The sequence below is a fragment of the Megascapheus bottae genome, chromosome 3 (assembly GCF_031878675.1).
Source record: "Megascapheus bottae isolate mThoBot1 chromosome 3, mThoBot2.hap1, whole genome shotgun sequence".
NCBI classification, from domain to species: Eukaryota; Metazoa; Chordata; class Mammalia; order Rodentia; family Geomyidae; genus Megascapheus; species Megascapheus bottae.
In genome coordinates this window covers 28,533,237-28,560,827 of record NC_143511.1, presented here as the reverse complement: position 1 = coordinate 28,560,827, position 27,591 = coordinate 28,533,237, and the positions used below count along the sequence as shown (strand labels likewise).

At 40.9% G+C, this 27,591-nt stretch overlaps 1 protein-coding gene across 1 annotated transcript in view; it reads left to right on the top strand.

Annotated features, from left to right (window-relative positions):
* Positions 1-166: 166 nt before the first annotated feature.
* Glis3 (GLIS family zinc finger 3) overlaps positions 167-27,591 on the top strand; it is a 427,346-nt gene continuing 399,921 nt past the window's right edge. The window contains exons 1-2 of the mRNA XM_090329717.1: positions 167-338; positions 16,077-16,559. Of these exons, the coding sequence (XP_090185843.1) occupies positions 16,142-16,559 (418 nt within the window). The 5' untranslated portion in view covers positions 167-338; positions 16,077-16,141. The remainder of the gene's footprint in view (positions 339-16,076; positions 16,560-27,591) is intronic.

Sequence of the window (27,591 nt, the reverse complement as noted above, 5' to 3'; positions counted from 1 at the left end):
GCCACTGCCCTGGCCGCTGCCGCGCGCGCGCGCATACACACACACACACACACACACGCACACACACACACACACACGCACACACACTCGGCACTTGGGCCGGGTTTCCGCGCTCGGTCCCGGGGCTTGGATGAGAGTTTGATTTCGGGAGGAGGAGGAGGAGGCAGAGCCCGTGCTGCGCGCTGAACGCCTGGAAACCCCAAGTCCCAGCGCCTCGCCAGCGTCGGCCGGCCGCTGTCACTTCTTCCGTGGGGTGACCACCCCCCCCACCTCCCCAACCCCACCCCGGCCGAGGGACCCGCACACCGAAGCTTTGTTGTGGAAATCCTGGTTACCTGGTAAGTGGATACCATAGGAACTTTGGTTGCAGGTGAGAAATGAGGCGCTGGGGTGTGTGTGTGGGGGGAGGTGTTCTAGTTCAGAAAGCAAAGTAGGGATTAGAAATACTTTTCCACGCTGGGAGGGTGGCATTCTTGCGGGGTGCAGGACACACGCTCACCCCTATTCCCTCCCATCCGAGGGTCCTTTGCACACCCCTTACTTCGTTGATTGAGACAGTAGCTTTTCAATCAGCCACCAAGCCGGATCACTGGGTTTTGGGTGAACAGGAGAGGGGGTGTCGCCAGGAGACAGCCAGGAAAAGCTGCAAGGTGGTGAAGTTTTCGCTTGTCTTAGGGAGGGTTTTTGTTGTTGTTGGGAATCTACACAATCGGGACAAGGACGCTCAAGGCAAGGGCGCACGTCACCCCGACTTCCCACGGAAGGGAAACTTGGGTGAAGTGGTAAAGGATGGGGCGTCCTGAGGTCTTTGGCGCACACTGGGGGGGGTGAGTTGGAGAGGGGGGAGCTCTCGGTTGTTGTGTCAACTTGCACGTGTTTGTGGGGCTCCATCCTTGGCTTCTGCATGTGTATCTCCCCTACGCAGGTGTTCCCTACTATCCTCGGGGTGGGTTCCATTTGGGGGTGGGTACAGATAACAAGTTGGGGATCGGGGTGGTAGTGGTGGGAGGCGGGGGGTTCGCCAAGTCTAGAGCGAGAACTAACCAGGCTTGTGAGTCTGGCAGGCACCATCCAGACACCCAATCACCCCGCCAGCTTCGTCACCTCGCTTTTCCTTTTTTTTTCTTCTTTTTTTTTTTTAATTTTTAACCCAAATGTCAGGAGTGTTTGGAAAATGTCTCAGTCTTCTTCAGCAGCCCCGTCCCGTTCGCCCCTGTCCTTATAAATAAATGACCCTGTGTGTATTTTGAAGCCGCTCTTTGGAAAGCTTGAGTGAGTGGCCGGCTGTCCTAGTCACACACCTTGCCCCGAGCGACAGTTCCAAGTTAACTCACTGGAGCTGACAAGTCACCCGGAGGGGTGGGGGTGGATGGACGACGACGACGAGAAAGTCACCCCCAAAGTGTCTGGAAACCTTAGTCCTGGGAGGATTGGTCATCCTATGGATGATTCAGTTAGGTACCTGGAAGGAGAAACTTTCTGGGGCTAGGTTTCTAGCTGACGATGTACATGGGGTCTTTAGTCCCGTAGACACTCGGGTGAGGGGTGGCCGCGTGGGTCCCGTAGGGGTTCGTGGTGGTTTGCGGGGGGGATCGGCTCTCCCGAGGGAGGTGAGCGGGGCTGTGGCTTCTTCCCCCCCCCCCCCCCCCCGCCCCGGAGCCTGGGCCACTGGGCCGGGCCGCGCGGAGCCGGGCCGTGCGCGCTCGCCGGTGCGCGCGGTCGGTCCGGGCCGCGCTGGGTTTCCTAGCGGGAGGCCGGCGGCGCGCTCTCAGACCCCCACTTACTCACGACTGGGTTGCACAACAGGAAGCCGGCACGGGTTTGTTTTGTTTTGCTGCACTCGCTCACTCGCCGACGACGCGGATGAGGGGAGGGGCGGAGGCAGTGGGGGTGTGTGTGTGGAGGGGGTGGGGTGACGGGTCAGGGGTCTCGGCGCACCCCGAGCGTCCACCTCCGGATCTGCTCCTCGCGAAGCTCTGCTCCTTTGGAGACCAGGGGCCAGGGCCTAGGACCCCCAAAGGCCATCCTAAGGGGGTAAGGAGCCCAGCCGGGCTTCCCTCCCCCTGTCCTGTCCTTTCCTTTCTTCCCTGTCCTCAAAGAACCTCTCCCCTTCCCCTTGGGCCTTTTCCAAGGCCCTCCATCTGCATACCTCACCCTCCCACTAGGGCTTCCAGGGAACCACTTGGGCCCAAATCGGGACACTGGGTAGAGGTAACTTCCGGAATTGCAGAGAGCAGCCTTCTTGGGGTGGGGGTGTAGGGGGGAGGATATTCCATGTCTACAATGATGGTCCCCTCTTTACTCCTTTTCAGCCATCCCTCAGAATCAGCTTTTAGAGCATCAAGCATCTCCTGAAAGTTGGAGCCTCAGAACCCTGGAGTTGAGGAGACATGGGAAGTTCTGCAGCTTCCCCCGCCCCCCCTCCTGGTAGACCAGTTCCCCAGAGGTTGTGGACTTCTAGCTTTAGGCTAGAGAGAAGCTGGTTAGTGGCACTGTTAGTGGCAGTGTGCAAGCCTGTAGCACCCAGGACACTTAACTTCAGTTCCCAGTACTCAGAGCATTTCTTTGGGCAGAAGGGAATCCAAGGCAAATGCAAGGTCTCTCCTGTCCCTTTTGAAAAAACTCCAGTGAGTCATGATTTCTTCCTTGGGAGACAGCCAGGTGTCTGCTCACTCTGCATCTTCTTCATTGACACTCACTATTAAAACAACTCAGGGGCTATTTTGGGGGGGAGAGGGGGAGATGGCTTACCAAATTGACTTAGGTTGGTTTAAATCTTCCTATTCCTTTCTTTCTCCCTCTCCCAAGTTAGCTGGCAATGCAGGTGCAGTCTTACTGTAAAAGTTTGGAAAACAAAACAAAACACAGCAGTGAAGGTTGTTCCTGAAACGTTGAAGTGATCTAGAGAAGGTTTCCATCACAATTCCTTTAATTAAGTCAGGTTAGAAGAGGTTGAGTACTTGGCATTGATTGGTTTGCTTGGGAAGAAATCATTATTATTCCAAATGGGATTAAAAAAAAATAGACTCCAGGGTCTACCATGGTGACTGAAATTTTTAGTGGTGTACAGGCAGACTTGAGAAAGTAAACTAATATGAAATTCATGGTTGTTATCACTCTTTCTTAGTTAGTGTGGTAGAGGCAGTCTTCTTTCTGTAGTTTCACAAGAGAATCCAGGCTTCATAGATTGCTTCTCCCACCCCCATGATTTTTTTTTTTCCTGCTAGGAAATTAAAGCATGGGACATTGTTTCTACTTTTGTTTCTCTCCTATTGTAGTTAATGATCTTTGGAGCTGGGATAGGGATCTGCAATTCTCCCAGATCATAGAAGGGGTACTTTGGAAGAAGGAATAATTCAGGAAGTGGTATCCTATGCATTTTCTCATCCCACTCACCCCAAGTCATTTCCTGTGGTGTCTGTAATTATTTTCCTTAGAGGATGTTAATGAATAAGGCAGCAATATGGGGTTTAACTTTTTTTAAGTTTGGTAGATTCATAGATTGTCAGGGCTGTAGATAAAAAGGCATGTAGCAAATATTTGAAAAAAAAACCATGCCTTCTCATTCAAGGAAGATGAGACATAATACTTTTAGATGCCATTATTATGTCACTGGATTTCTAAAATCTTGAAATTTTCAAGATTCCTTAGTTGCCAAATTTCAGGCACAATTAACGCAAAAGCCAGTTTTTTTTTTACTAAGATAAAAAATTACTCGGTACAGAAAAACACATACCTATTAAGCTTAGAATTTTGACAAACTTGCACCTGGATCTAGAAACAAAGTTACTAGCAAACCAGAACTGTGTCTCATCCAATATTCCAGTTATTGCTTCCCTAAGCTGCTACCCACTGCCCTTCTTCCTAACAGATGTTAGTTTTCCATTCTTAAAAAATGTAAAGAATAATCAAATGAAGATTTTTGAGTATGGGTTTTTTGTTTTGTTTTGTTTTCTCTCACACTAGTATTGTTCTTGTATTTTTGTGTCTATACTGGGTCTCCAGCTCAGTGTCTGGGCTCTGCCTTTCGCTTTTTCATTCAATGCTGGTACTCAGCTGCTTGAGTCAAGGCTCCAATTTTGGCTTTTTGATAGAGATCAGAGTCTCACACATTTCCCTATCAAGGCTGGCTTTGGACCTCAATCTCTACATCTCAGTGAGTAGTTAAGGATAAAAGTACCTTTTGATGGCTTAAATTCCTTGGACTCCCTTTGAGAAAATGATGAAAACACTTTGGCTTCTGGAATTACTTTATGAGGTATAACAATAATCAACAGAAGCCATGTTTATATCCTAGTGATAGCTTGGTTAGGGTGGCTAAAAAGATATAACACTTCTGGTGAGACTCTAGGTGAGCAGGGAATGGCTGAGTGCTTTTTCCACCAGGAAAAGATCTTGCTGTAGTCCCTGTATGCCGGCCACCCCCAGGCCTGCTCTTAGGACTGAAATGACAATATTCCTTCTGTAGTAGTTAGCTAGGACTTTTCTTTAATTGTTTACCTGAAGGCCAAGGTTGGGCAAGAGTAATGTGCCTACCCAGGAGAGTGGAGTTAGAATTTATGAGTTGCAATTTCCTACTCATGAAAAGAATGGTTGGGGAGAAATAAATTGGAAAGTTTGTTGGGACTGTGATTCAACTGATCCCATCGGCCCCAGAGCATGGAATTGCATGCTCATGAGTACACAGGTACATATTATTTATATTCTACTTATTATGTAGTAAATGATAAAAGTGGGGTGGAGTTGGTCAATGGTGTTTCCTGCCTGTAATCCTATCTGTTCAGAGAATTGAGATCTGTGGATTGCAGTTCGAAGCCAGCCTGGCAGGAAAGTCCAAATTACCCCCAGTTAAGCATCAAAAGGCCAGAAGGCTCTCAAGGGGCAGAGCTGTAGCCTTGAACAAACAAAAAAATAAGGAACAGCACCCAGGCCCTGAGTTCAAGCTACAGTACAAACATGGAAATGGCCTATGGTTGTTTATTTCACTTATAGCATGCTTCCTGAACAATATGAACTATACAAATAATGAGTGTATCTTATGTAACTTGAAATTTATATATGATAAATATATGGTGAAAATGTAAATACACAAGAGTTGGTATAATTATAAGTGAAAGAGAGAAAGAGAGAGTTCAAAGATAAATTACACAAAACCTAAAATGTAACAAAATACTTAAACCCTTAAGACTTAATGAAATGACCACAGTGCAATGTATAATATTCTAAATATTGAAAGGAACCATAATGAGTGAAATATTCCACATTTATTAGGTCTTTTTATGTCCCAGGCACTGTGCTAACCATGTACTCATGCGTTTTCTCCTTTGCTCTTTTATTATCTTATGAACTGTATGTGATAGTGTAGTGATCTCTACAAGCCAGAGATGTGGAGACCAAGAATAGGTTGGGAATGGTATAGAGTGGGTATTCGGGAAGGCCTACAGGGTGAATAGTACGTGTGTGTGTGTGTGTGTGTGTGTGTGTGTGTCTGTGTCTGTGTCTGTGTCTGTGAAAGAAAGGGGGGGACGACAAGGGAGGTAGACTGTAAGGCAGTATTTGTAGAGTCCAGCCACATTCCACTTAGGGAACAAGATCGGGGGATTTGTCTGTGAATCCTGAAGGCTCTGAGGGGCTGAGGGAAGTCTTGAGATGAAGAATGTTGTTCTTGTCTGACGTGGTCAAGAACATGAAAGGCTGCACATCCCTTCGGGGCTAGCAAGTCTTGGTGAACTGGAGATGGACAGATAGGGTCACAGCATAAGATCTAACTCTGTCCCGGGATCCCAGATAAAATGATTAAGCTCGCTGAATATCAGTGGCTACAGCTGAGCCACAGCTATAAAGAACTATTTCTGTACCTCATAAGTACTGTACACAGAAAGCCAACTAGATGCCAGGGCTCAGATGGTCTTTTTTTATTCTTGTGTGTGAAGAACTAGATTAATGTTTTCCCAACCTTTTCAGCATGACCAATAGGTTCCACTTGTGTCTGCAACTTGGCTGAGTCATTTATGAAGGTTAACTTTTTTTTTTAATAAATATGTTGTCATGTTGGTTAAGAGCCTCGTCATTGTTGTGGACATTCATATTTCTACACTGATGTCACTGAACATAATTTAACTTGTATAAAACTTCTGTCTACTAACAGCTAAAAATAGTTGCATTGGTCACTTTTAAGCAATAACTACTACACTGAAGGAAAGAAATCACTCAATTCACTTGAGTGTTAGAGATGTTTTAATGTGCTTGAATATTTATTCTGAGTGATACATTTTCTTTCTAGAACCTTCCACCTTCCATAGGTCAATATTTATTACTCCTTTGGGTGGCTTGTGATTTTTAGCTGTTCACACGGACTGAGTACTAGTTTGCCATACATGACTGAATGCTTTCTTCCTTAGGCCACAGTTTGCTACCTATGTATGTACTCTTTGTAAGTGTGTGTGTGTGTGTGTGTGTGTATTGAATTCAGGGCTTGATGTTGTCATTGAGCTGTTTGATTCAAGGCAGGAACTCTACCACTTCTGGCTTTTATTTGGGGGGAGGGAGGAGTGAGCCTGTTAAGAAGAATCTTATGAACTTTCCCACGTGGGCTGACTGTGAACCATTGTTTTCAGATCTCAGCTTCCTGAGTAGTTAGGATTACCCGAGTTGAGTACAGTCATGAGCTTGGCCTGTATGAATTTTTTTTTAAAGAAGTCTCTAGCCAGTTACTTTGTTTTTGTATTTTTGAAGAAGCCTTTTGTGTACATCATAGCCATATGGTTCTCTCTCTTCCTCCCTCTTCCTCTCTCGCTCCCTCTCCCTTTCCCTCTTCTTTCTCTCTCTTTTTCCTTTCCTTTCTCTCTTTCCCTCTCCTCCCTCTCTTTTTTCCTCCCCTTCCCATTCCCCGAAATTCAGGTAATTAAATCAGTGGTGACATCATAGGGAATGTGTTCATTTTTCCATTTCTAATACTTCATCTCAGGGTTTCATAGTTAACTCATATTAAGAACACATTTTGGGAGAGGGGGGAAGAAAGCCCCCAGTTCTCAAAGTCTGAGATGTGTTAATTTCAACTAATCTTTGTTTTGTGTTGTAAGAGCACAATTTAGTTTCCCCAGATGGGTCTTCTGCAGTGTTGAGGGCCTAAAATTTATTAATCATGATCCATATAGATCAGGCATTACTTATTAAGCACAACCGATCTATCGATTGATGACTGTTGAATCAAAGCTACAATATAAAATAGCAGTAGTAGGACTGTGGCTTTGAGTTATTTAGCCTTTATTTTTCATACAGCACAAAATATCAGACTTAGATCTTTTTCTTCATATTTGCTATAGTTTGGCCCGTTACTGTGGTGGCTTAACTCTGTCTGTATTCATATATCTTTATTGTAGGCATGAGGATAGTTAAATAATCTAAATACTTTTGTAACAGTGCTGTTTATTCTGTTTTTACAGTGACTCGCCATAAGATGTACTTTTTAAATTCAATTCAGAACTCACAATCTCCATTTAGATACACAGATATGTATACAAGTAAAACAATACTTGATAATTTATATGAGGTCAAGTATATGACCATTTGCTGTACTCTGATAGTTTCTATCTTATAATCTATTACATTTAATTAAAAATATTTTCCCTGTTGAGTAATTGGTTTCATTGGCTACCAATCAATTGCAGTCCAGTTGTAAACGATTACTTTAGAAGACAACTTTATTAAACATAGGTTCAGGATTTGTTTTTTAATACTTGAACTTGGCTGAAGTCACCAAGTTGACTTTCAGTTTGCAAGGTAACTTTTGGTTGATCAAGGAAGTCCCTAATTATCTCCTGCTTTCTTGCCAGTTTTCATAGGGCTGCTCACTGATGAGTTAATGATGGAGGTAAAGTAACTAAAATACTGTATAAATAGTTGTTGCTAAAACTAGTGACTCTAGTAAACTATGAGGCTATGTGAGTTATAGAGATGTTCTAAAGTGTGAGAAGTGGATTCTGAGGAAGGTTATTAAACTGATAATATTACCCTCCAGTTATATTTACCTGTAGGCTGGCAGTTTCTGCTAGCAATCTGTAATCATTGTCATTGTGTTATATTTCCTACCCAGACTGTGAAAGCCATAATTGTACATTTAAATTTTGGCACCGCCTGTTATTTGACTTAGTTTACTTGGGGAAGAAATATTTTCATCTTAGAGAACACTTTTCAGAATGCAAAAATAAAAAATATTAAATGGACTCACTGGTCATTGTGTTGAAAATGGAGCTTTACAACTTGTGGGAGGGATGGAAGGGGAAAACTGGGAGAGAACCAGGGAAGGGGTGACATTGTCTAAAAAGAAATGTACTCATTATCTGACTTATATAACTGTAACCCTCTGTACACCATTTTTATACTAACAATAAAACAATTAAAATGTTATAATGGACCTATCTTTAATGAGATTTAGCCACAGATAAACAAAACTCAGGGTTATATTCAGTAGAAACTATAATGTTCATTAAATAATTTTTTCTGAGAGTTCTTTGAAGACTGATCTGTAATCTCTGGAGGAACACTAATTTGTCTTATTTTTTAATTAGTGTAACTCTTTGATTTTGTTTTACTGTTGATTATATTGCTTGAGTAACATCTGTACATGTTAGTGTTCAGAATAAATATTTTAATACTCATGATTGCCAGTATGGGACCTTGATAATATTGGAGTGAAAAATCTCTACACATTCTAGTTATTTGATAGAATCTTCATTTTAAATATATTTTAAAAATATGATTTAATTACTATTAGTGTGATATACAGAGGAGTTACTGTTTAATAAGTCAGGTAATGAGTGTACTTCCTTTTGTTTTGTTTTGTTTGCTGGTCATAGGGCTTGAACTCAGGGGTTGGTCATGTTACCCCAGAGCTCTTTTTCTCAAGACTAGCATTCTGCCACTTTGAGCCAAAGCTCCACTTTTGATTTTTGAGTGGTTGATTGGAGATAAGAGTCTCACAGGAACTTCTCTGCCCAGGCTAGCTTTGAACTGTGATCTTCCGATCTGAGCCTTCTGAGTAGCTAGGATTACAGGTATGAGCCGCCAGCACCTGGCCAAGAGTGCATTTCTTTTCGGACATAGTATTCCTTCCATTTCCCCCTTGTCTCAGCTTACATGTTAGATAGTTCATTTTCTACAGTTTCTGCTGAGTACCATGAATGCACTTGTTTACCCTTCTTCCCTCAATTTCTGTGCCCCACCTTGCCCCCTCTCCAAGGACAGAAGAAAGAACAAACAAAACAAAAGAACAAACCTACACTATCACCACCACCACCACCACCACCACCACCAACAACAACAACAACAAAACCATGCCTCCATTTCCTATAGAACTTGTTTCAATAAATAGCATTTTAGATATTCAGAGGTATTGTGCTTTTGCGTTTAGGTGAAACCTTATTAAGTTTCTGTTGTATATCTCAATGATGAGTTAACTGTTTTTGTCTGTCTTCTCTTATCAATTCTTGGAATTGGTCAGTACCACTGGATAGTTAGGATACCAGAGAAACGATCAACTATACCTTGTTGTGGGTTAATTTACTGTAATATAAGAGCATCCAGTTTCAATTTAGAGAAATGATGTTGTGTATATTCACTATTCAATACATTTCCTCCATAATATTCTCCAGCATCCCAGGCACATGTTTGCACTTTCCTCTTGTTAAAATTGCAGACAAGAATAATTTTGATTTATTGGTGACATCTAATATAGCTGTGTTTATATTGTTGCCAATAAAATGCCTTACATGATTGGTTTTTGTTTATACAGTCTTTCTGAGGAGGCAATCACCTGTGTTAGGACAAGGTACATCCTGCTTATTAAAATGAACTCTTGGGATCTAAGAACATTCAGCTCTATCTGTCCTTGATTGAATTGCAAAATGTGCTTCACCCTGCAGCCGTGCATGCCAATAACTTACATTATCTATCAATAGGCTTTTCATTTCTATATTCTTTGGGTTACAAATGTTGTAACAGTAGAAGCTCATCTTATTTATGATCCAGGTAGTGAGGTCGAAAAGACAGTGTTAATGAAATTATGCAATCATTAACTGGAAGGGACAAAATGAAAAGAACCAATAAGAACTCTATTTTAGATTGCTTAGGCATACATATATGAAACAGACATGGGAGTAGTTTGCTTCTTAACAAGTATATTGTGTGTTTTTGTGTGTGTGTGTGTGTGTGTGTGTGTGTGTGTGTGTGTGTGTGCGTGCGCCATTTTTAAGGTTTTCTGTGCAGGATGGGAAATGCTCCTGACAGAAGGAATGGAAAATGTAACAAAGGCTAAATGTAGCCTAAGGAAATGAAATGATGTATGAAAATTAATAATTAACTGGCTCATCAGATGAATTATGACTCTAGATGAGTCTATTAATGATATTTACCAAGAAAGGGCCTTCGGCTGTAAATAGACATTATGGAAATTGTGTTTTTGGAATTTTCTTGAATGGATGAGTTAACATTGCTTTCATTTGTTTAATCTCTTAATCCAGGAGGAGCAGTGCTTGGAGCCTTGGGTAGAAGGTAGAGTCATGATTATGTTTCAAGCTTTTCCACAAAACGAGTGGAATTATTAAATGTGTTTGTGCCTTAGTTTCCTTTCAGGTTAAGTCATTTCCTCTCTGACTTGATTTTCAGGCATGTGTTTTAAGAGTTTGAAAGCAGCTAGGAGGAAAGATTTATTAATTCTGGTGTTGATTCATTAGAATGAACATTTTCATTGTAAACCATCAAAGCATAAAAATTGAAGTATGCAATGTGTGAGATTCAAAATACCCTGAGTTCTTACTTTTGGACTATTGGATGGTCATTTCCCACTTTCTCCCCCCCTTTTTTTTCTTCCCCTTCCCTCCCCATTCTCCCTTCTCTTCTTTTTTTTAATTATTATTTTTTTTTGCCAGTCCTTGGGCTTGAACACAGGGCCTGAGCATTGTCCTTGGGCTTTCTTCAAGGCTATACAGCTCTACCACTTGAGCCACAGCACCACTACCTGCTTTTTCTGTGTATGTGGTACCGAGGAATCGAACCCAAGTCTTCGTGCATGCTAGGCGAGCACTCTACCACTAGGCCATGCTCCCAGCCTCCCTCTCTTCTCTTCTTTCCTTTTTGCTATTGGCTGTCTTGGGTAGAGTAGTTGGGTGAAAGACAAGAGAAAAGGCTGGAGAATTCAGTCAAGTTATTCAATATAAATAGGCTCATCCAGTCGAATTCTACCAGCTATACTGATGGGTTGTGAGTTAACTTTTTGGCAAAATTTCATCCTAAATTTCTTCTTCCTCACTAATGCTCTCTTTCTGCACAAGCTGACAGGAGAATTCTCTATCTACTATCTATCTGCTGTTTTGATGGAACTGGTTAAAAGGTGCAACTATTTTTGTTTACAATTGTACCCAACTTTCATAGACTTAAGCACCATACTTACAGAATCTACTATTCATTCTCAATTATATGAGTATTTTCTAATGATTGTCCTGATTTTAATTATCTGTAATAACAGAATGTTAAGAGACCAAAGTGCTTATTATTATTATTATGTTCAACCTCCTCAACCCTTTATGGATGAAAAACTCAGTCCAGAATAACTGGGAATGATTTGCCACAGGTAGAACTTGGACAGCTTGACTTTTTTGTTGTTGTTGTTGGTTATGGAGCTTGAATTCAGGGTCTGGGCTCTATCCCTGAGCCTATTTTTGCTGAAGGCTAGCATTCTACCATTTGAGCCACAGTGCCACTTCCATTTTTAAGTGGTAAGTTTGAAATAAGAGTCTCATCAGGACTTCGATGGCTGGGCTGGCTTTGAACCTCAATCATCAGATCTCAGCTCCTAAGTAGGATTGCAAGCCTGAGCCATGATGCTTAGAAGATATCTTGACTTTTTGAGTGTTCTTTTCAGCCATGTGTCTTTAGTGAAACTGAGTAGTTTATTCCTTAAAAACTTTTTTTTTTTAATAAAGTAGATTTAGAACCTAATCCTAGTCATGGTGCTGACCATAGTGCATCAGAAATACAAGTAAACAAAATTGATTTTTATCTCTAATATCTTGCACTTGAAAAATCTATTGGCATGATTAATGTGAAAACTGAAATTTTAGGCAATTTTTTTCACATAGTTTTTTGTTGTTTCAAGGCTGGTTTTATTCTGCTCACAAACCACTGACCTATTACTTACACACTCTCTCTCTCTCTCTCTCTCTCTCTCTCTCTCTCTCTCTCTCTCTCTCTCTATCTCTATCTCTATCTCTATCTCTCTCTCTTTCTCTCTCTCTCTCTCTCTTTCCCCCCCCCTCAGTCCCTTCCCCCCTCTCTTTTTTGCCAGTCCTGGGGCCTGAACACAGGGCCTGGGCACTGTCCTTGAGTTTCTTTTGCTCAGAGGCTAGCACTCTTACCACTAGAGCCACAGAACCATTTCTGGCTTTTTTTGTGTGTGTATGTGATACTGAAGAATTGAACCCAAGGCTTCAAGCATACTCTGCAAGCACTTTACCACTAAGCTACATTCCCAGCCCATGGTTTTCCTTTATAGCATTAATCACTTTACTGCTTTCTTAGTAATACAATTAAGTACATTTTGTTGCTTTTACTTTCAACCTAAAGCTATTTAAAGCAGAATAAATTTATTTAAAAATACAAAATAAACAACAACAGCAGTAAAAACAGTGCAAGGCCAGCAGGTGTGAGTGTCTGATTAATTGAATCCTCAGCACTTTATTTTTCCCTTCTTGTAGGTTGACATCCTTAATGATTGAGCCTAATGCTAAGTACCCGCCAAGGTATTTTTAATCCATATTTTTTTTTTTTTGCAAGCCCTGGTCTTGAGCCCAGGGCCTGAGCCCTGTCCTTGGACTTTCTCAGGGCTAGAGCTCTACCACTTGAGCCTCAGCACCACTTCCAGCTTTTATTTTTCTATGTCTGTGGTACCAAGGAATTGAACCTGGGTCTTCATGCATGCTAGGCAAGCACTCTACCACTAGGCCAAACTCCCGGCCCCAATCCATATTTTTGATGAGAATCTTAATTTGTATATGATGCTGATGCCAACAATTCTCTTATTTTTTAAAACTCAGAAATGGGTACAGTCTGTCAATCTGCAGACACTTACGACTTTTGACTAGTGACTCAGATTTTCAGTCATGTTAGACAAGTATTCATTTAAAAAATTGCCAGTAGGACATATTTCTTGGCTTTTTTTCTCCCTCTCTTTTTCTTTGATGGGTACTGAATAAGTGCTTTCTTCTGCGGGGTTCAGAGAATTCAGAAGACATCATTTTATCAATGAGTGGAAAAATAGATGGCCAATTTTCTCTGGCAGAGCATAGATACATTAAGTGAGCTTATTGAATGAATGAATCAGCAGATTGGCTGGCAACACACTTGAATTCTTCTACATACACACAACAGAAAAACCATTGGAATTTTTCCAGGGGTGGTGGTATGTGTGTGGGATCTTATTGTAAAGGTGATGGACAGAGGGGCTAATGTTACATAAGTCAAGTATTGAGTACATTTCTTTTCCTCCCATTTTTTGTTTTCTTGCTGGCTCCTCTTCCTCCTAAGTTGTATAGTCCATTTTCAACATAGTGTCTAGTTAGTGTCACTGCTGTATTACTCACTGTTTTTCCCTCCATTTTTGTACTTCCTCTTTCCCTCCCAAAATCAGAGAAACTTATACACAAGTCAAAGAAATGGAAAGGAGTGGTAAAAAGAGGAAAATAGAATAAAAGATACCACAAAAAGTAACATAAAAATCTTTGTTTCTATTTCTTGGAGTTCATCTCAATTAATGTTATTTTATATGATCACATGCACATAGCTCTTGAGCCCTTGAATATCCTAAGAATATCTCCCTTTGTTCACTGTGTGAATGTTTAAAGTTCTGTTTAGTTTGTCGTGTACATGTGTAGTTTTTTGTCTTTTACTATCCATTGGGTTTACTTGTAGATGTATCATCACATTCTAATGATTACAAATGAGAGAAACCATGGAATCTTTGTTTCTTTGGGTCTGGCTTAATTATATTAAGTGAAATAAGGTTGATATCTTATTGCTCCATAAACAACTGTCAACCATACATGTTTGTATAACTTGGAACTTCTTGTCCATTCAAGGGGAGAGGACTATAATGGTGAGGGGCCTACTCCAGTGAGAGTAGATATAAAGAACTATTGAGGTATACTAGAACTAGAGAATGGGACTGTGTTAAATGCCACAGACTAACAGAATCTTGAGCAAAGCAGAGAGTTGGCAAAAATGAAGAAAACATTTCAAATTTTATATTGTTAAATTATTCTTTTTGTGTGCGCATGTGCCGGCCCCGGTGTTATCTTTTGCTGAAGATTAGTGGTCTACCATCTGAGCCAAAGCTCTGCTTTTTTTTTTTTTTGGTGCTTTATTGGAGATACTAATCTCAAGGATTTTCCTTTAAACCACCATACTCAGATCTCAGCCTCTGGAGGAGTAGCTAGGATTTTAGGTGTGAGCCACTGGCACCCAGCTGTTAATTACTTTGGAAGTTCTTCAATCTAGTCCCCTTTTTAGAAGGCAAACTGAGTACTTGACTTGCAGTATCAGTCATTTGGATTTCCTAGAATGATAAGAAAATTCTCAATAAAAAGTTTTCCTTTCCTTGATTATTGGTCTTCAGTGATTTATGAGTCATTTATTTTGGAGTTCAATGCCTAAGACCTAAAAGTGGATCGTATGGAAAAAATAGGACTCAAACCATCGGGAATATTTGAATGCTACCACTGAGTCCTTATTTCCTGTGTCTAGTCAGCCTTGACTTCTTTCCATGACTAACATTTCTATATCCAAGACATTGTGAATGCATTGATTATACATTTGAAGTAGTAGACTTGCTATTGTAGGCTACTTTGTTGTCTGACTTTGAGTAAGACAGGAAGGAGCCTCCTTTCATGATTCAGAACCCTGGAGCTGTGACTTAAGTGCATGTGGGTAGGTGATGGCATCCTATGATTGCACCAGTACTTCTCTTGGAGGTTTCTCCTGTAGGAATCTTCATGACAATATGGTTTATGAACAGTAGGCACCTGGGAATAGCTCACCATTTGAAGATCACTTTTTTTGTGCGTCAGACATTAAACTTCACCTTTTCCAGGACTTTAACAAAAGCTAGAATATTGGTGGTCTCTGTATACATACTTGTAACTCAGTGTCAGTATGGAAGCAAGACACTAAGGCTACTGAGGACATTTAAGTATAAGGATATGTTAAATATAAAGATATATATTACTTCTAGGGGCTGGTGGCTCATGCCTGTCATCTTAGCTACTCAGGAGGCTGAGATTTGAGGATTGCAATTTAAAGACAGCAGGGCAAGAATGTCTGTGAGACACTTATCTCTATTAACCACCAGAAAACTGGAAGTGGAGCCGTGGCTCAAAGTGATAGAGTGCTCGCCTTGAGCAAAAGAGCTCAGAGATGGTACCCAGGCCCTGAGTTCAAGCCCCATGACTTACAAAAAATAGACATTTTAATTAAATCTTTTGTACTTTTCCTAACCTTTAAGTTGTATTTTTTGTGTTTTTGTAAATATCCCCCCAACCCCATTATTGTCATCTCATTTAGAAGTCAAACCTGTTTTATGCATGTTTACTGGGACTTTGAAGGACAGATCACATAGCTCATGAAGGTTGGGATTTTGAAGTTTTAGGGTTTCCCAAGACCCACTCTAGTAAGAATAAACTAGTTAGGACAGATCTTTAGGGAGTGAAATTAGTTTTGTTTTACAAGGTGGCATGGATAGAGGGGTAGATAGTAGCTAAGAGCACCAAGTTGTGATGGTCTTAGTGTCAGGCAGAATAATGCAGTGGTCCATAATCGATGTCTACCGTGAATTCAGCAGGGAGAGTACTTGCCAGTGAGCTGGGCATTTGATGACTTTGTTCTCTATAAAAGGCTATTGACCCTTACGACAACTGCTTCTTTTCTTCCTGACATGAAAGAAAACCCATCCTATGAGTTGAAAACTTACTATACCTTCTTTTCACTTTTTACTTTTAAAATGCCTGCATTTATTTTTTTTTAAACAGGCTTAGAACCCACACCATGGATAACTTATTGGACTTTGCCTGAAAGGAGTCATTAGTACCACTGAATGTTTGATCATCCTGGCTGCAGGTTTTTCAGCATGAATGGAAGATCATGCAGCATGAGTCTCCACCAGACACCAGGAGCCCAGGGGCTGGGGACGGTCAGTGGTCAGCACATTCCTCCCATCCGAGCCCATTCAGGGACTCCTGGTCCTTTGTCCTATGGCAGCACACCAAGTCCCACTCTTGGAAGCCTTACTAGCAACTTCCATCTCAAGATGTCCTCAGGAGGAGGGATGGCTCCTCAGAACCACATGGCTGAGAGCCCCATCCATCTACCCGCCCTGAGCCCCAGGCGACATGTGCTCACCAATGGGAAGCCGCGATTCCAGACCACCCAGGCTGGTGGCATGTCAGGGTCGCATACTTTAAAGCCAAAGCTGCAAGAGTTTGGAAGTCCTTTTCCTCCAAATCCTGGGAAAGGTAGGATTATATTTCTGGGATCCTTTAGAAGTGGAAACTTAAAAAAATCTCTTTGCTAGCAGACACTATTAGAAAAATATATCCCAGTCAAGGCGTATGGTCTCACTTGCTTGGTATGTTGGGTTTAGGTAAATGCCACCTTTGCTCACCCAAGTGTGTGACACTTTGGTGGTCTGTGAAAGAGAGTGGATGGTAAGATAGAAAGATCAGACGTAAGGAAGCAAAGAGGATGGCGGTTGTAGAAGAACAAGCAAATTTAGAAGTCTCTCTTCCCCTGTGCACGCTGTACTAAGTTCTTCCTGACTCACTGGTAATTGGGTTTTACAGGCCATGAATGAAGGAGGGACTAGAACTGCCATTTATGCTAGTTTTAGAAGTACTAGAGGAACCACGGGGTTTGGAAGGGAAAGGATAAGTAAAAGAAGGAATTTTAATAACCAACAAAATGAGGAATCAGCCATGTGAATGGTAAGAAAGATGATCATTTTAAGAGTGAAAGTGGTCGTTTTTATAACGCAGTTATTAAGAAGAGGGAAACAAGCTGAAAGAGAAAGGGCAGACTTTTTTCCCCCCAGTACAGGAGATTGAACCGTGAGCCTTGCCCGTGGGTGTCTAGAGGTCTACCAATGAGCTACTTCCCCAGCAAGGATAATGAAAAGATGTATTTTGTACTTAGGAGAACTAGAAAGCTGGCTATTAATATGACTTGTAGAGAGAATGTGATTTTACCTCAGTAATGTTTGGCCATATATTTTAAATTAAAAGAATAATTATTGGGGGAATAGCAAACTGTTTGGATGATACTGTATAGAAGCTAATGTTCACTTGCTGAAATTATAATGTGGATGATATCTATGTTTAGGCTAGACTGAGGAAGAGCCTAAATGCCATGTAAAAGAGACCTTTGTTACATAAAAGAGCACACTTCTAGAATCCTTAATATAGCTTAAGTCACGCATCCAACATTTCTTGCTATAGGTTTTTTTTTTTTCCTTCTTGTTTGAGCTGGTCCTGGGGCTTGAACTCATCACCTGGTTGTTGTCCCTGAGCCTTTTTTTTTCCCTCTCAAGACTAGTGCTCTACTACTTGAGCCATAGTTCCACTTCTGGCTTTTTTGGTGTTTACTTGGAAATAAGAGTCTCACAGACTTTTCTGCACAGGCTAGCTTGGAACCAACCGCAAGATCTCAGCTTCCTGAATAGCTAGGATTACAGATATGAGCCACTGGTACCTGGCTGTTGTTATTTTTGAGATAGCATCTCACTATCCCTTCCTCTGGGCTTGTCTGTACCACAGCATTCCTCTTCATGCTTCCCACAGTAGCTGGGATGATAGATGGATGCCATGAACACCAGCTTTTTTAGGTTATCTAATCAACCTTCTATATTTATATTAAAAGTGCTGATATTATTAAGTAGAATTACTAGTAGCCTTCTGAATATCCAGCCACCCAAATGAATTAAGGTGAATAATACTTTATATCAGGCAAGTAGAGTTATTTGCTAACTATAATTTTTTAACTACACTTAACCTATATGTAGTTTTAAATTTCTTTTTTCTATTTATTTATTTATTTACTTTGGGTTTAGGTTTAGCTTCAGATTGTTGTTGTTGTTGTTGTTATTGTTTTAGTACTGGCGTTTAATATAGAAAAAGATTTCCCTGGGAGCTGAGGCCAAAATCATTCTGTTATCGTTAGGTTGTTATGTTCTTGGCACATGGCAAGCTAAATTCCTTAATCTCAAAGTTGGGAGTTTGAATTTTGAGGAGGCTATGACCTAGTAAAATCCTTCAGCTCATGTCTTCTTATTGAACTATAGAGTTGCTTGCATTTGCAGATCTGACTGATTTGCAGTTGTAATATTAATAACTTGCATTTATTGTTCAATCCACTAGCATGTGTCATGCAGAATGTTGAATGCTCTCCAATACATTGTTTCAGTTATTCATCACGGCAGCCTCTGAGTTGTACGCTATGGTTGATTAACTGCTATGAGAATTACGATCTAGAAGGAATAAGAAACTTCCAGGCAGTAGCCAAGCAGAGTATGGGAATATTACTTTGATGGTGATTAGAAGTAGCTGTAATTATAATGATGGTTGAAAACACACTTCAGATACTTAAGTGAACTCTTAGGGTCAGTCAGTATACTTTGGAATGCTTGAGAAAAATGGGACTGTTTCCTGATTCTCCCATGGTTGCTTGGATCCTCGCGCAGCTTGCTTCCTTACACTACTTGCCTTTGAACTTATGTGGCTGGGGCTTGTATAGCACAGCTACACTGCTGAACACAGTCTTATAGCTTGATGTTATCATCAGTGGTAAAGGATGGGCAGAAGTGACTTACAGGTGTTTCTTAACAGATTTCAGCCAAGAGTGATGACTGAAGCCTGCTGGTCTTAGCCACATGGGAGGAAGATTTTTAAGGGATGGCAGTCTGAGGCCAGTGAGAACTTCTTTATTATAAAGTGTACAAGATTTCATTTCAACCATTGTCTGCGTGTAGTGGCACATGTCTGTCATCTCTAGCAACATCTCAGCTGGCCTGGTCATAAAATAAGACTACCTTAAAAATTACCATTATAAAAAAGAGGCTGGAGGCATTGTTCAAATGTTAGCATGCCTGTCTAGCAAGTAAGTGCAGGGACCCTGAGTTTAATCCCCAGTATTTAAACAAATGAAAAACACTTTGAAACCAGGCAAAGCAGCTTTGGTTTGTAATCTTAGCTACTGGGGATGTAGAAAACAAGGGGACCTTAGTTCAAAGTTAAAAAGTTAGAGTCCATCTTAACCAATAGGTTGGGGGTGATGGTATGTCTGTATATCACCTTTCTGGGAGAAGTAAATGGGAGAATTATTATCGAATTGGGCCAAAGTATAAAACCCTATTCAAAAAAATGAGGCAAAAAAGGGTGTGTGCCTGGCTCAAGTGGTAGAGTAGTACTGGTAAATGAACTGCTGTGTGTTCAAACCCCATAAAACTCTCCTACTAAAAACAACAACAACAACATTGTTCTCCGTTGACAATTTTTAAATTAAGCCAATAATTGATGGTGTGTGACTGTTTGGACATCATCTATTTACTCAACAAATAATTGCTGAACATACATTATGAGTGAGCCACTGTTCTGGCAATACATTACTTAACGAACCTAGTCCTTGCCCTTGGGGTGTTGGAGAATTCAGATAAATACATGTGCAGTTAGCTTAGAAAGCATCATGAGTGATCCTGAGATAGGGAGTCACCGAGGATAACATGGCAGCCTTTGAGAGGTTTTTTTCTCCACACTGCTTGTCAAGTCGAACCTTGTAGGAGATTAGAACATCTCAAGAGTGCATACCCAGCCTTGTGGTTGGGCAAAATGTGTGTCCTGCATTTTGCTTAGCACCTGAGCGTATGATTTGCTGTTTCATAACTACTCTTGAGTAGTGCGGAAGCACATTTGCAACCCAAAGGGGAGAGATTGCGGAGACATTTAATGCTCTTACTTCTGGCCTGGTTCCACGAAGGTTTAGGGTGCAGCCATTACTTGAAGAGACAAAAAAGTATAGGTAAAGCCGGGTGCCAGTGGCTCATGCCTATAATCCTTGTTACTCAGGAGGCTGAGATCTGAGGATCATGGTTCAAAGCCAGCCCAGACACAGAAGTATGTGAGACCGAAGTGGCGTTTTCCCTCAAATGGTAGAGTGGTAGCCATGAGTACCCAGGCTGAATGTGTAACTCTGTATATTTGATGAGGTTCTGAAGAAAAACAGAATTAAAAGTATTTATATGTGTATGTTTGCCTATGCATATACATGTGTGTATATGGACATGCATACACATGTAGAAATAAAGGAATTTATAATAAAGAATTGGTTTAAGAGATTATGGAGGCTGACAAGTTACAAAATCCTTCCAGTGACTTAGCAAGCTGGAGGCCTAGAAGAAGGGATAGTTTTAATTCCAATTTGAATATAACAGCCCGAGAACCAGGAGAGTTAATGGTGTTGTCTTGGACCAAAAGCTGGCAGGCTTGATACCTAGATCCCGTGCTTCAGTTTGAGTTCAAAGACAAAAAGACAGTGTCTTGTTCAAAGGCCATCAGGCAGGAAAGAATTCCCTGACTTGGTGGAAGAGTCAGCCTTCTGTTCAAATCAGACCTTCAGCTAAGTGGATGAGGCTCACTTATATTAGGAAGGGTGATTTGCCTTATTCAGTATAATGCTTTCAATGTTAAACACATTCCTAAATACCTGAAAGAAACACCTAGAATAATGTGTGATCATCTCAATTTGAATGTCTAAGTCAAGATCACATATAAAATTAACCATTACAAACTGGGTGCTGGTGACTCATGCCTGTAATCCTAACTACTCAAGAGATTGAAATCTCAGGATTGTAGTTCAAGCCAGCCCTAGGCTGGAAAGCTGGAAAGATTCTTTTATCTCAACTACCAAAACAAGCTAGAAATGGAGCTGTGGCTCAAGTGATAGAGTGCTGGGTTTGAGCAATAGATAAAATGAAGCCCAGAGATAGTACATAGGCCCTGGGTTCAAGACCCAGGACCAGTAACCCCCAAACAAACAAATAAATAAAAATAAATTGACCATTATAGTGGAGGTGTCACAGTTCTAGGACAAGGTACAATTTACAGAGTGGTTCAAACAAGTGCATAGTTTGAGAGTGATTGTTCTAACTCAGTAGAAATGTAATAGAGCTTTGTACAGAGAGAGTTTAAGTTCCTAAGCATTGTCACACAGACAAACAGTTGGCAGGAAGGCTGGATAAATTTCTAGGGAAGGTCTCGGGAAGTATATATTTGACTATTACCTCTGTTACTTAAGTATTGAGTTTGCTGTTTCCTCTTGTTTGCTTCATCACAGAGACAGTGAAGGAGGAAGGAAGAGGGCAAAAGAGAGGGAAAAAAGACTCCTTTCCACATGTCCCCTGTGAAAGGAGCTTCACTCAACTAGCTCTACTGGATTAGCCAATCCTGACATGAACTATTTTTTAAGCAGTGTTCCTCTTTTTGTCCTGAATGTCTCAAAGGTCTTCAGAAGGCACTGACTGCTTCTTTGTCCTAGAATGTGTGTGAATGTCCACCTGTAGCTCCAGATTACTGCATGATAAAGGACACTTTCCCTTTCAAAATTAAGCATCACTCTTATGTAATACCCTGCTCAATAACCTTTCATAGCTTCCACTGAAATCGATTTGCACCTTGTTGATAGTAAGATAAAGACTTCTGGGGAGTTTTATTATTATTTTTTTTTGTTTTTTAGTAGCTGGTGCTTCACTGGAAAGAAAGAATTTTTCCTTCCTCCTCCTCCTCCTCCTCCTCCTCCTCCTCCTCCTCCTCCTCCTCCTCCTCCTCCTCCTCCTCCTCCCACCCCTCCTCTTCCTCCTGCTTTTGAGAATCACTGGTTGAAGATGCATGGATTCTTTTCCGAAAATCTCAGCTATCATCTGTTACCTCTGATGCTCAGATGTGACACATACAGTCACGGTTTTCTCTTGACTGTATCTGCCTATGTCTTTTTTTTAAACACATTCCCATTAAGTACGTTCTTGCTTTCAGACATAACATGTTGGAGACTTACTTGTGGACTCTAGGATGTCCTGTAAAGCCTAAGACCTGGAACTCCCAGCCCACACAGCCCCTTCCCCCTACCCCAAATTAGAAACAAATATAAAAGGATAACTTTGTTGATCCTGGGGTATCATTGCTTTTTAGCCCTTCCTATGGAGAGCGTTAGGAACTATATTAGAAAACAAGAACTTTTGGCTACTAAAATACAATATTTTGAAACTGAAGCTGCTACTCAGCAGGCTGAGATGTTAAGCATTGAGGGAAGTTCAAAGCCAGATTGGACAGACAAGATCATGAGACATTTATTTCCAATTAACCAGCAATAAAAACTTAGAAGTGGAGGTGTGGCTTAAGTGGTAGATCACCATGTTTAGGGAGAATACAAGTTTAAGCCTCAATGTTGGCATCAAATCTTCTTACTCCCCCAAAAGACAATATTCTCTGTTCTTCCTTTTTTACATATTTATTGGTAACATCCGTGTGATTACTCTTAGGTTAAGGTAGTAGAAATTGTTATTATTTCTTTAAATGGCATGTTTGTGTCATGTAAGTTTTTAATGAGATAGGTGTTGCTGTTTATCTCAGCAACTAAGGGCATGAAAGACCTTCTCTAATTGGCAGCTTATTAGCCTTGCTGAAACTTGTGAGCGAGGATCCTAGTCTTGTTATACCAATAGCACATCTCTCTGCTTCCTACTTCCACAGTCTCTCATTGTAATTAGACTGGTTGAAACAGAGTTTTTCAAAGCATCTGGGAAGTCAGTCTTATGATCCTGCTTTAAGCACACTTGACATAACTATTTAAATATTTAAGACAATTCTACATTCCCCAGACCCAGTGGACTATATAATTGGGAAGATTTTCATTATAAAGGTTTTTATTTTACCTCAGGGCCTCTGACATTTCTTGTTGGGCTCTGCTGTCCTTGGAGACAAAAGGTTTAGTTATTCATTAGCGTTTATGAGTTATTCATTATTATTGGCCAGAAAAAAAACAACACAGAATAATGTCAACCAAGAACACCAAACTAATTAGGATTAAAAAACTCTTGTGTCACTTATGGCTGGTGTCTCCTGTAAAGATCTTGTATAAGAAAGATAATAACATTGGGCAAAACCTGGGAGGTCTAAACATTAACATATTTGAAATACTAGGCTGTTGTTTTATTTTTTTATTTAATTTTTAGTGTTTGAGGTTGGCTGCCTGAATAATGAAAAGCTTAGGTTAGTGTTTGATTCCTTTCTTGGGTCATGTGGCTTCATTGTTTCTTTGCTCCAACATCAATATGGCTAGTAATGGAAAAAAGTTACCTTCCTATATCATTCCTTTACTTTATTTATCCCTGGAAAAACAACAGACAATGAAAAAAACCTGTTTACACCAGTATCCACCACACTGAAAAGTAGCAATATTGCAACCCTTTTGTGTTGGAAGAGATATAGTTAATATCTAATTAGCTCAAGAAAGTTGTGGAAAGAAAATACTTGGCTTCTTTTTTTATTTTCACTTCTGCTTTATAATCATTTATATTTCCTTGCACTTCCAAGGTGGCTTCCTGCAGAATTAGAGCAAATAAAGTTAATATTCCATAAAAGGTTCCAAAAATAACCAAACCAGTCTGAGCAAAGGCATCATTCCAGTTGAGATGGCCAGAGTTTTCATTTTGGTTTGGCCAACAAGGCAGGTGAAATACAATGTTTACTTTTGTTTATTCCCTGGGCTATTCAGGGTCTACTTTGTATGATTTATTGATGCTGGTGTGAATTAAATTGATGATGGATTTCCAAGTATTACTGAATGACAGGTATGATTTTTTTCCAGTTGTAAAAGTGGTTGGTCAATCTGGTGATATTGAACCATTAAAAGAATGGAGTGGATTCCATTAACATCCTCAGCCCTGCCTCCACTCCCCCCCCACAATGGTATGAAAGGTGAAACTAAATTGTGATATCCATTAGTCACCTACTCCATTTAAAAAAAAGGCTGTCCAGCCATATCAGCCTTAGACTTGTGCAGTTCTTTTCAAACACATTGATTTTCCTGCATGGTTTGGTTGGCAGTACTATCCTATAGAGCAGGATACTTCATAATTGGGGGGAGTGAAGAAATGGAGGCTAGCCACCTAATTTCTTGAAGGGGGAGGCAGCTGCTATTTCTGAAAGAGTAGGCCTTTAAAAATGCTTAAACGCTCAGCCGACATTTCTATCCATGGACTGACGCACGGGCCCTTGCTTCTGATTTGGACAGTGTTAAACTTGACAGTCCTCAGAGATCAGGGCTTCTGAAAAGGCCTGTGTTGTCTACCTGAGGAAGCACCACGCAGCAATGTCTCTTGTGGACACCTGAGTGACAGCTGTGTGTGCAGGAGTAGCTTGCGTCTTCACTGTCTGTATCAGGTATCTAAACCTAGGCTGGCAGATATCATACACTTGAAGAGATTCTGTTTCTTCTGACTCACTTCATTTTAAAGACACAATGAATGGTTACTTATATTTAATAGCTCTTTTCATGGCTGCATGATTTAAATAATGAAAGAAATGGAAGGAACGAAATGGACTCTGATATAATAAGCAAGTTAAGAGATGAATCTTGGGGCACAGGATCATGCTGTTCAAAGACAGCCAGAGGACCCCAGTGGGTTTTGCAGTCCTCTGGATACAGCCTAGAGATGCAGTCTTGGATCTGCCTACCCCAGATCTACTGATTCAGCATGTGCACGGCTAGCAGGATCCCAGCTGATTTGTATTCAGGGCCTGTGTCATGGCAGTGTGACCAGAGCTGCAGTTGGGTCCTGAGCCCAGAGGGGTGTGCAATTCTTGGGGTTTCGTTTTCTGTTTTTCTTTTGCCAGTCCTGGGGCTTGAATTCAGGGCTGGGCACTGTCCCAGAACTTCTTTTGCTCAAGACTAGCACCTGAGCCACAGAACCACTTCTGGCTGTTTTCTATTTATGTCTTGCTGTGGAATCGAATTCAGGGCTTCATGCATGCTAGGCGCTCTCTACCATTAAGTTTTCCATCGTCGCTGCCTTCACAGTCAAAGGATGTGTGGTTACCATCTGTGACTGTCTCTAGTTTTGAATCTCAGGTTTGTAAGAGAAGTTGGATGGGAGACTAGATCAGAAGGAGATGTAGGCCCATCTCCTCACAGGATGGCCACTGGCTGTCCACCCCACACAATGACCACTTGCCCTTGATCTTGGCAGAACAAGATATGGAGAGTCTCTATTTTCCCTGTGAAAGGAACCTAATATTAAATAATAAACAGCACCCGCCCCAAAGGTGAGAGAAATCCAAGAAGGGAAAAGAATACCTTTCTAAGAAATTTTTGCCTTTTAAATAAGGGACTGATCATGTTATTTTGCCTTGTTCTCCACAAGTTAAATAATTGATGGTGTACATTCAGCTGTCTTTTGAGAAGCATTGCTTCTGGAGAAAGAGCGGGGAGTCTAAACTCCGAAGACCGCAGTTCAGTGTAGGTTTTGGTAGATGTGGCTTTGGCAAGCCACTTGGCTTCCTTGCTTCTTTTCCTCATATATTAAATGGGGATGCTGTCTTATTCTCATTCAAAATTGGCAGGTTGGAACCAGTAACCCTCACTTCCTGCTATGGAACAGTAGCATGCCCAGGTCACCTTGGCTTTTTACTTATGTCTCAAAGTCAAAATGATAATTAAATGTGGACATTGTGGCCTGAGGTGGGGAGAGAGATGGAGGGTAGGGTTCATAATAGGATGCAAAGACCTAAGTCATGACTGTGGATTGGATGTGGAAGTCAGGGAATGCTGCTCCTGGGGCCTTTGGAGGAGGAAGGTGAATACTGGACAATATCCAAGTCCCTTTAATTGGCTTTCAGTATTATTCTCACTTGGATGGAAATGTCTGGTGTATGTAAGATGGGAGACACAGAAAATGGCATCTGTGTTAGATGAAACTAGATGGTAGATGCCAAGATATATTTATAATGGTGAATTGCCAGGGGTCTGCAAGGTGTACAGTCAAGCTCTTGATTTCAAACAGAGTGTTGGAACCAGGGCAGCCTGGTTCTCTAAGCCTCAGTATCTGCTGCTGTATGAAGGGGTTCATTCCACCATGCAGTTTATTTCTGTGGTTCTCTGAGGGCAAGACTATAGCTTACTCATCATCTCGAGTCTGGTCACTGTAGCATGCTACTTGATTTGTAGATGGAGTGCCCTGAAAATCATTTTCAGGGCAGTTCAAACACTAGAAAACAAAATAGAAAGCACTACCGATAAGCATTGAGATAAAGGAAAATATTTTAAGAGTTTATTTCTTACCGGAAGACTTTTTACTCTGTTTGGGTAAAGTAATGCAACTAATTTATTATTGAAACTAGGATACATAAAAGAGTGATTAAGTTAAGATATAATTATCATGGACGAAGTAGAATGTAGATTATTCTACATTTATGGGGAAGTTTGATTGCCTTTGAGGTCAGAATTTTACCCAACTGCTTTAATGTAAAGTAATTCAAGCTTACTTGATTATAATCAGCTTGATATTAGCTAATAAGAAGGTTAACTCTTGTGAGCAGTGAGTGATGGTTAGTATATTATTAGGTAGAGCACAACAGTTTCTAGCTAGCCATTCATTATTTCATACTTCCTTTTTTTTTTTGCCAGTCCTCAGCTTGAGCTCAGGGCCTGAGCACTGTCCTTGGACTTTCTCAAGGCCAGAGCTCTACCACTTGAACCTCAGTACCACTTCCAGCTTTTTTTCTGTTTGTGGTACTAAGGAATCAAACCTGGGTCTTTGTGCATGCTAGGCAAGCACTCTACCACTAGGCCAAACTCCTTAGCCCTATTTCACATTTCCTATGTTGTAGTACTGTAGCAAGTTTTATATACCTTAATTGAATCCTTCACTAACTTAGGATGTCTTGTCACTGAAAACACGAGAAGCTTAGAAAGATTAAGGGACCACCTTATTGGAAGCACTGGAAGCACTGTCTTACAGACTCCAGAGACCTAAAGATCTTTAGAAGAAAGACACTTTTTTTCGGCATGTTGATTTTTGCATCCAAAGGTCAGGTTCTTGGGAACTGAGAAAAATTTCCTGAAAGATTCATTATGCTGAGTAGAATTTCTACTGCATGTGCTGGTAGCGTCTGCTACCTATTTGCTTTGAAAATAGCAGTAAAGTGGAAGCAGAGAAACCTCTGTCAAGGAAATCGTTACAGGTGTTTGTGTTGATTTGTGTTAAAAATGTCCCTTGTTATTTGATTAAAATAGTGTTTTTGGTGTTACAGGTAGGCAGGAAGAAATTAAAAACCAAAGAGAAATGGTGTATGTTTGAACAATTATTTTGGGTTGAGTGGAATTGCTCAGCCATATAACCAGGTTACCACTCACAAGGCCTCTTAAAACCTTACATGTGTCATTAGATTAACAAATCCAAGCACCAGGGAGATGAAGTGACTGGGCATTTTACGAGACTGGTGC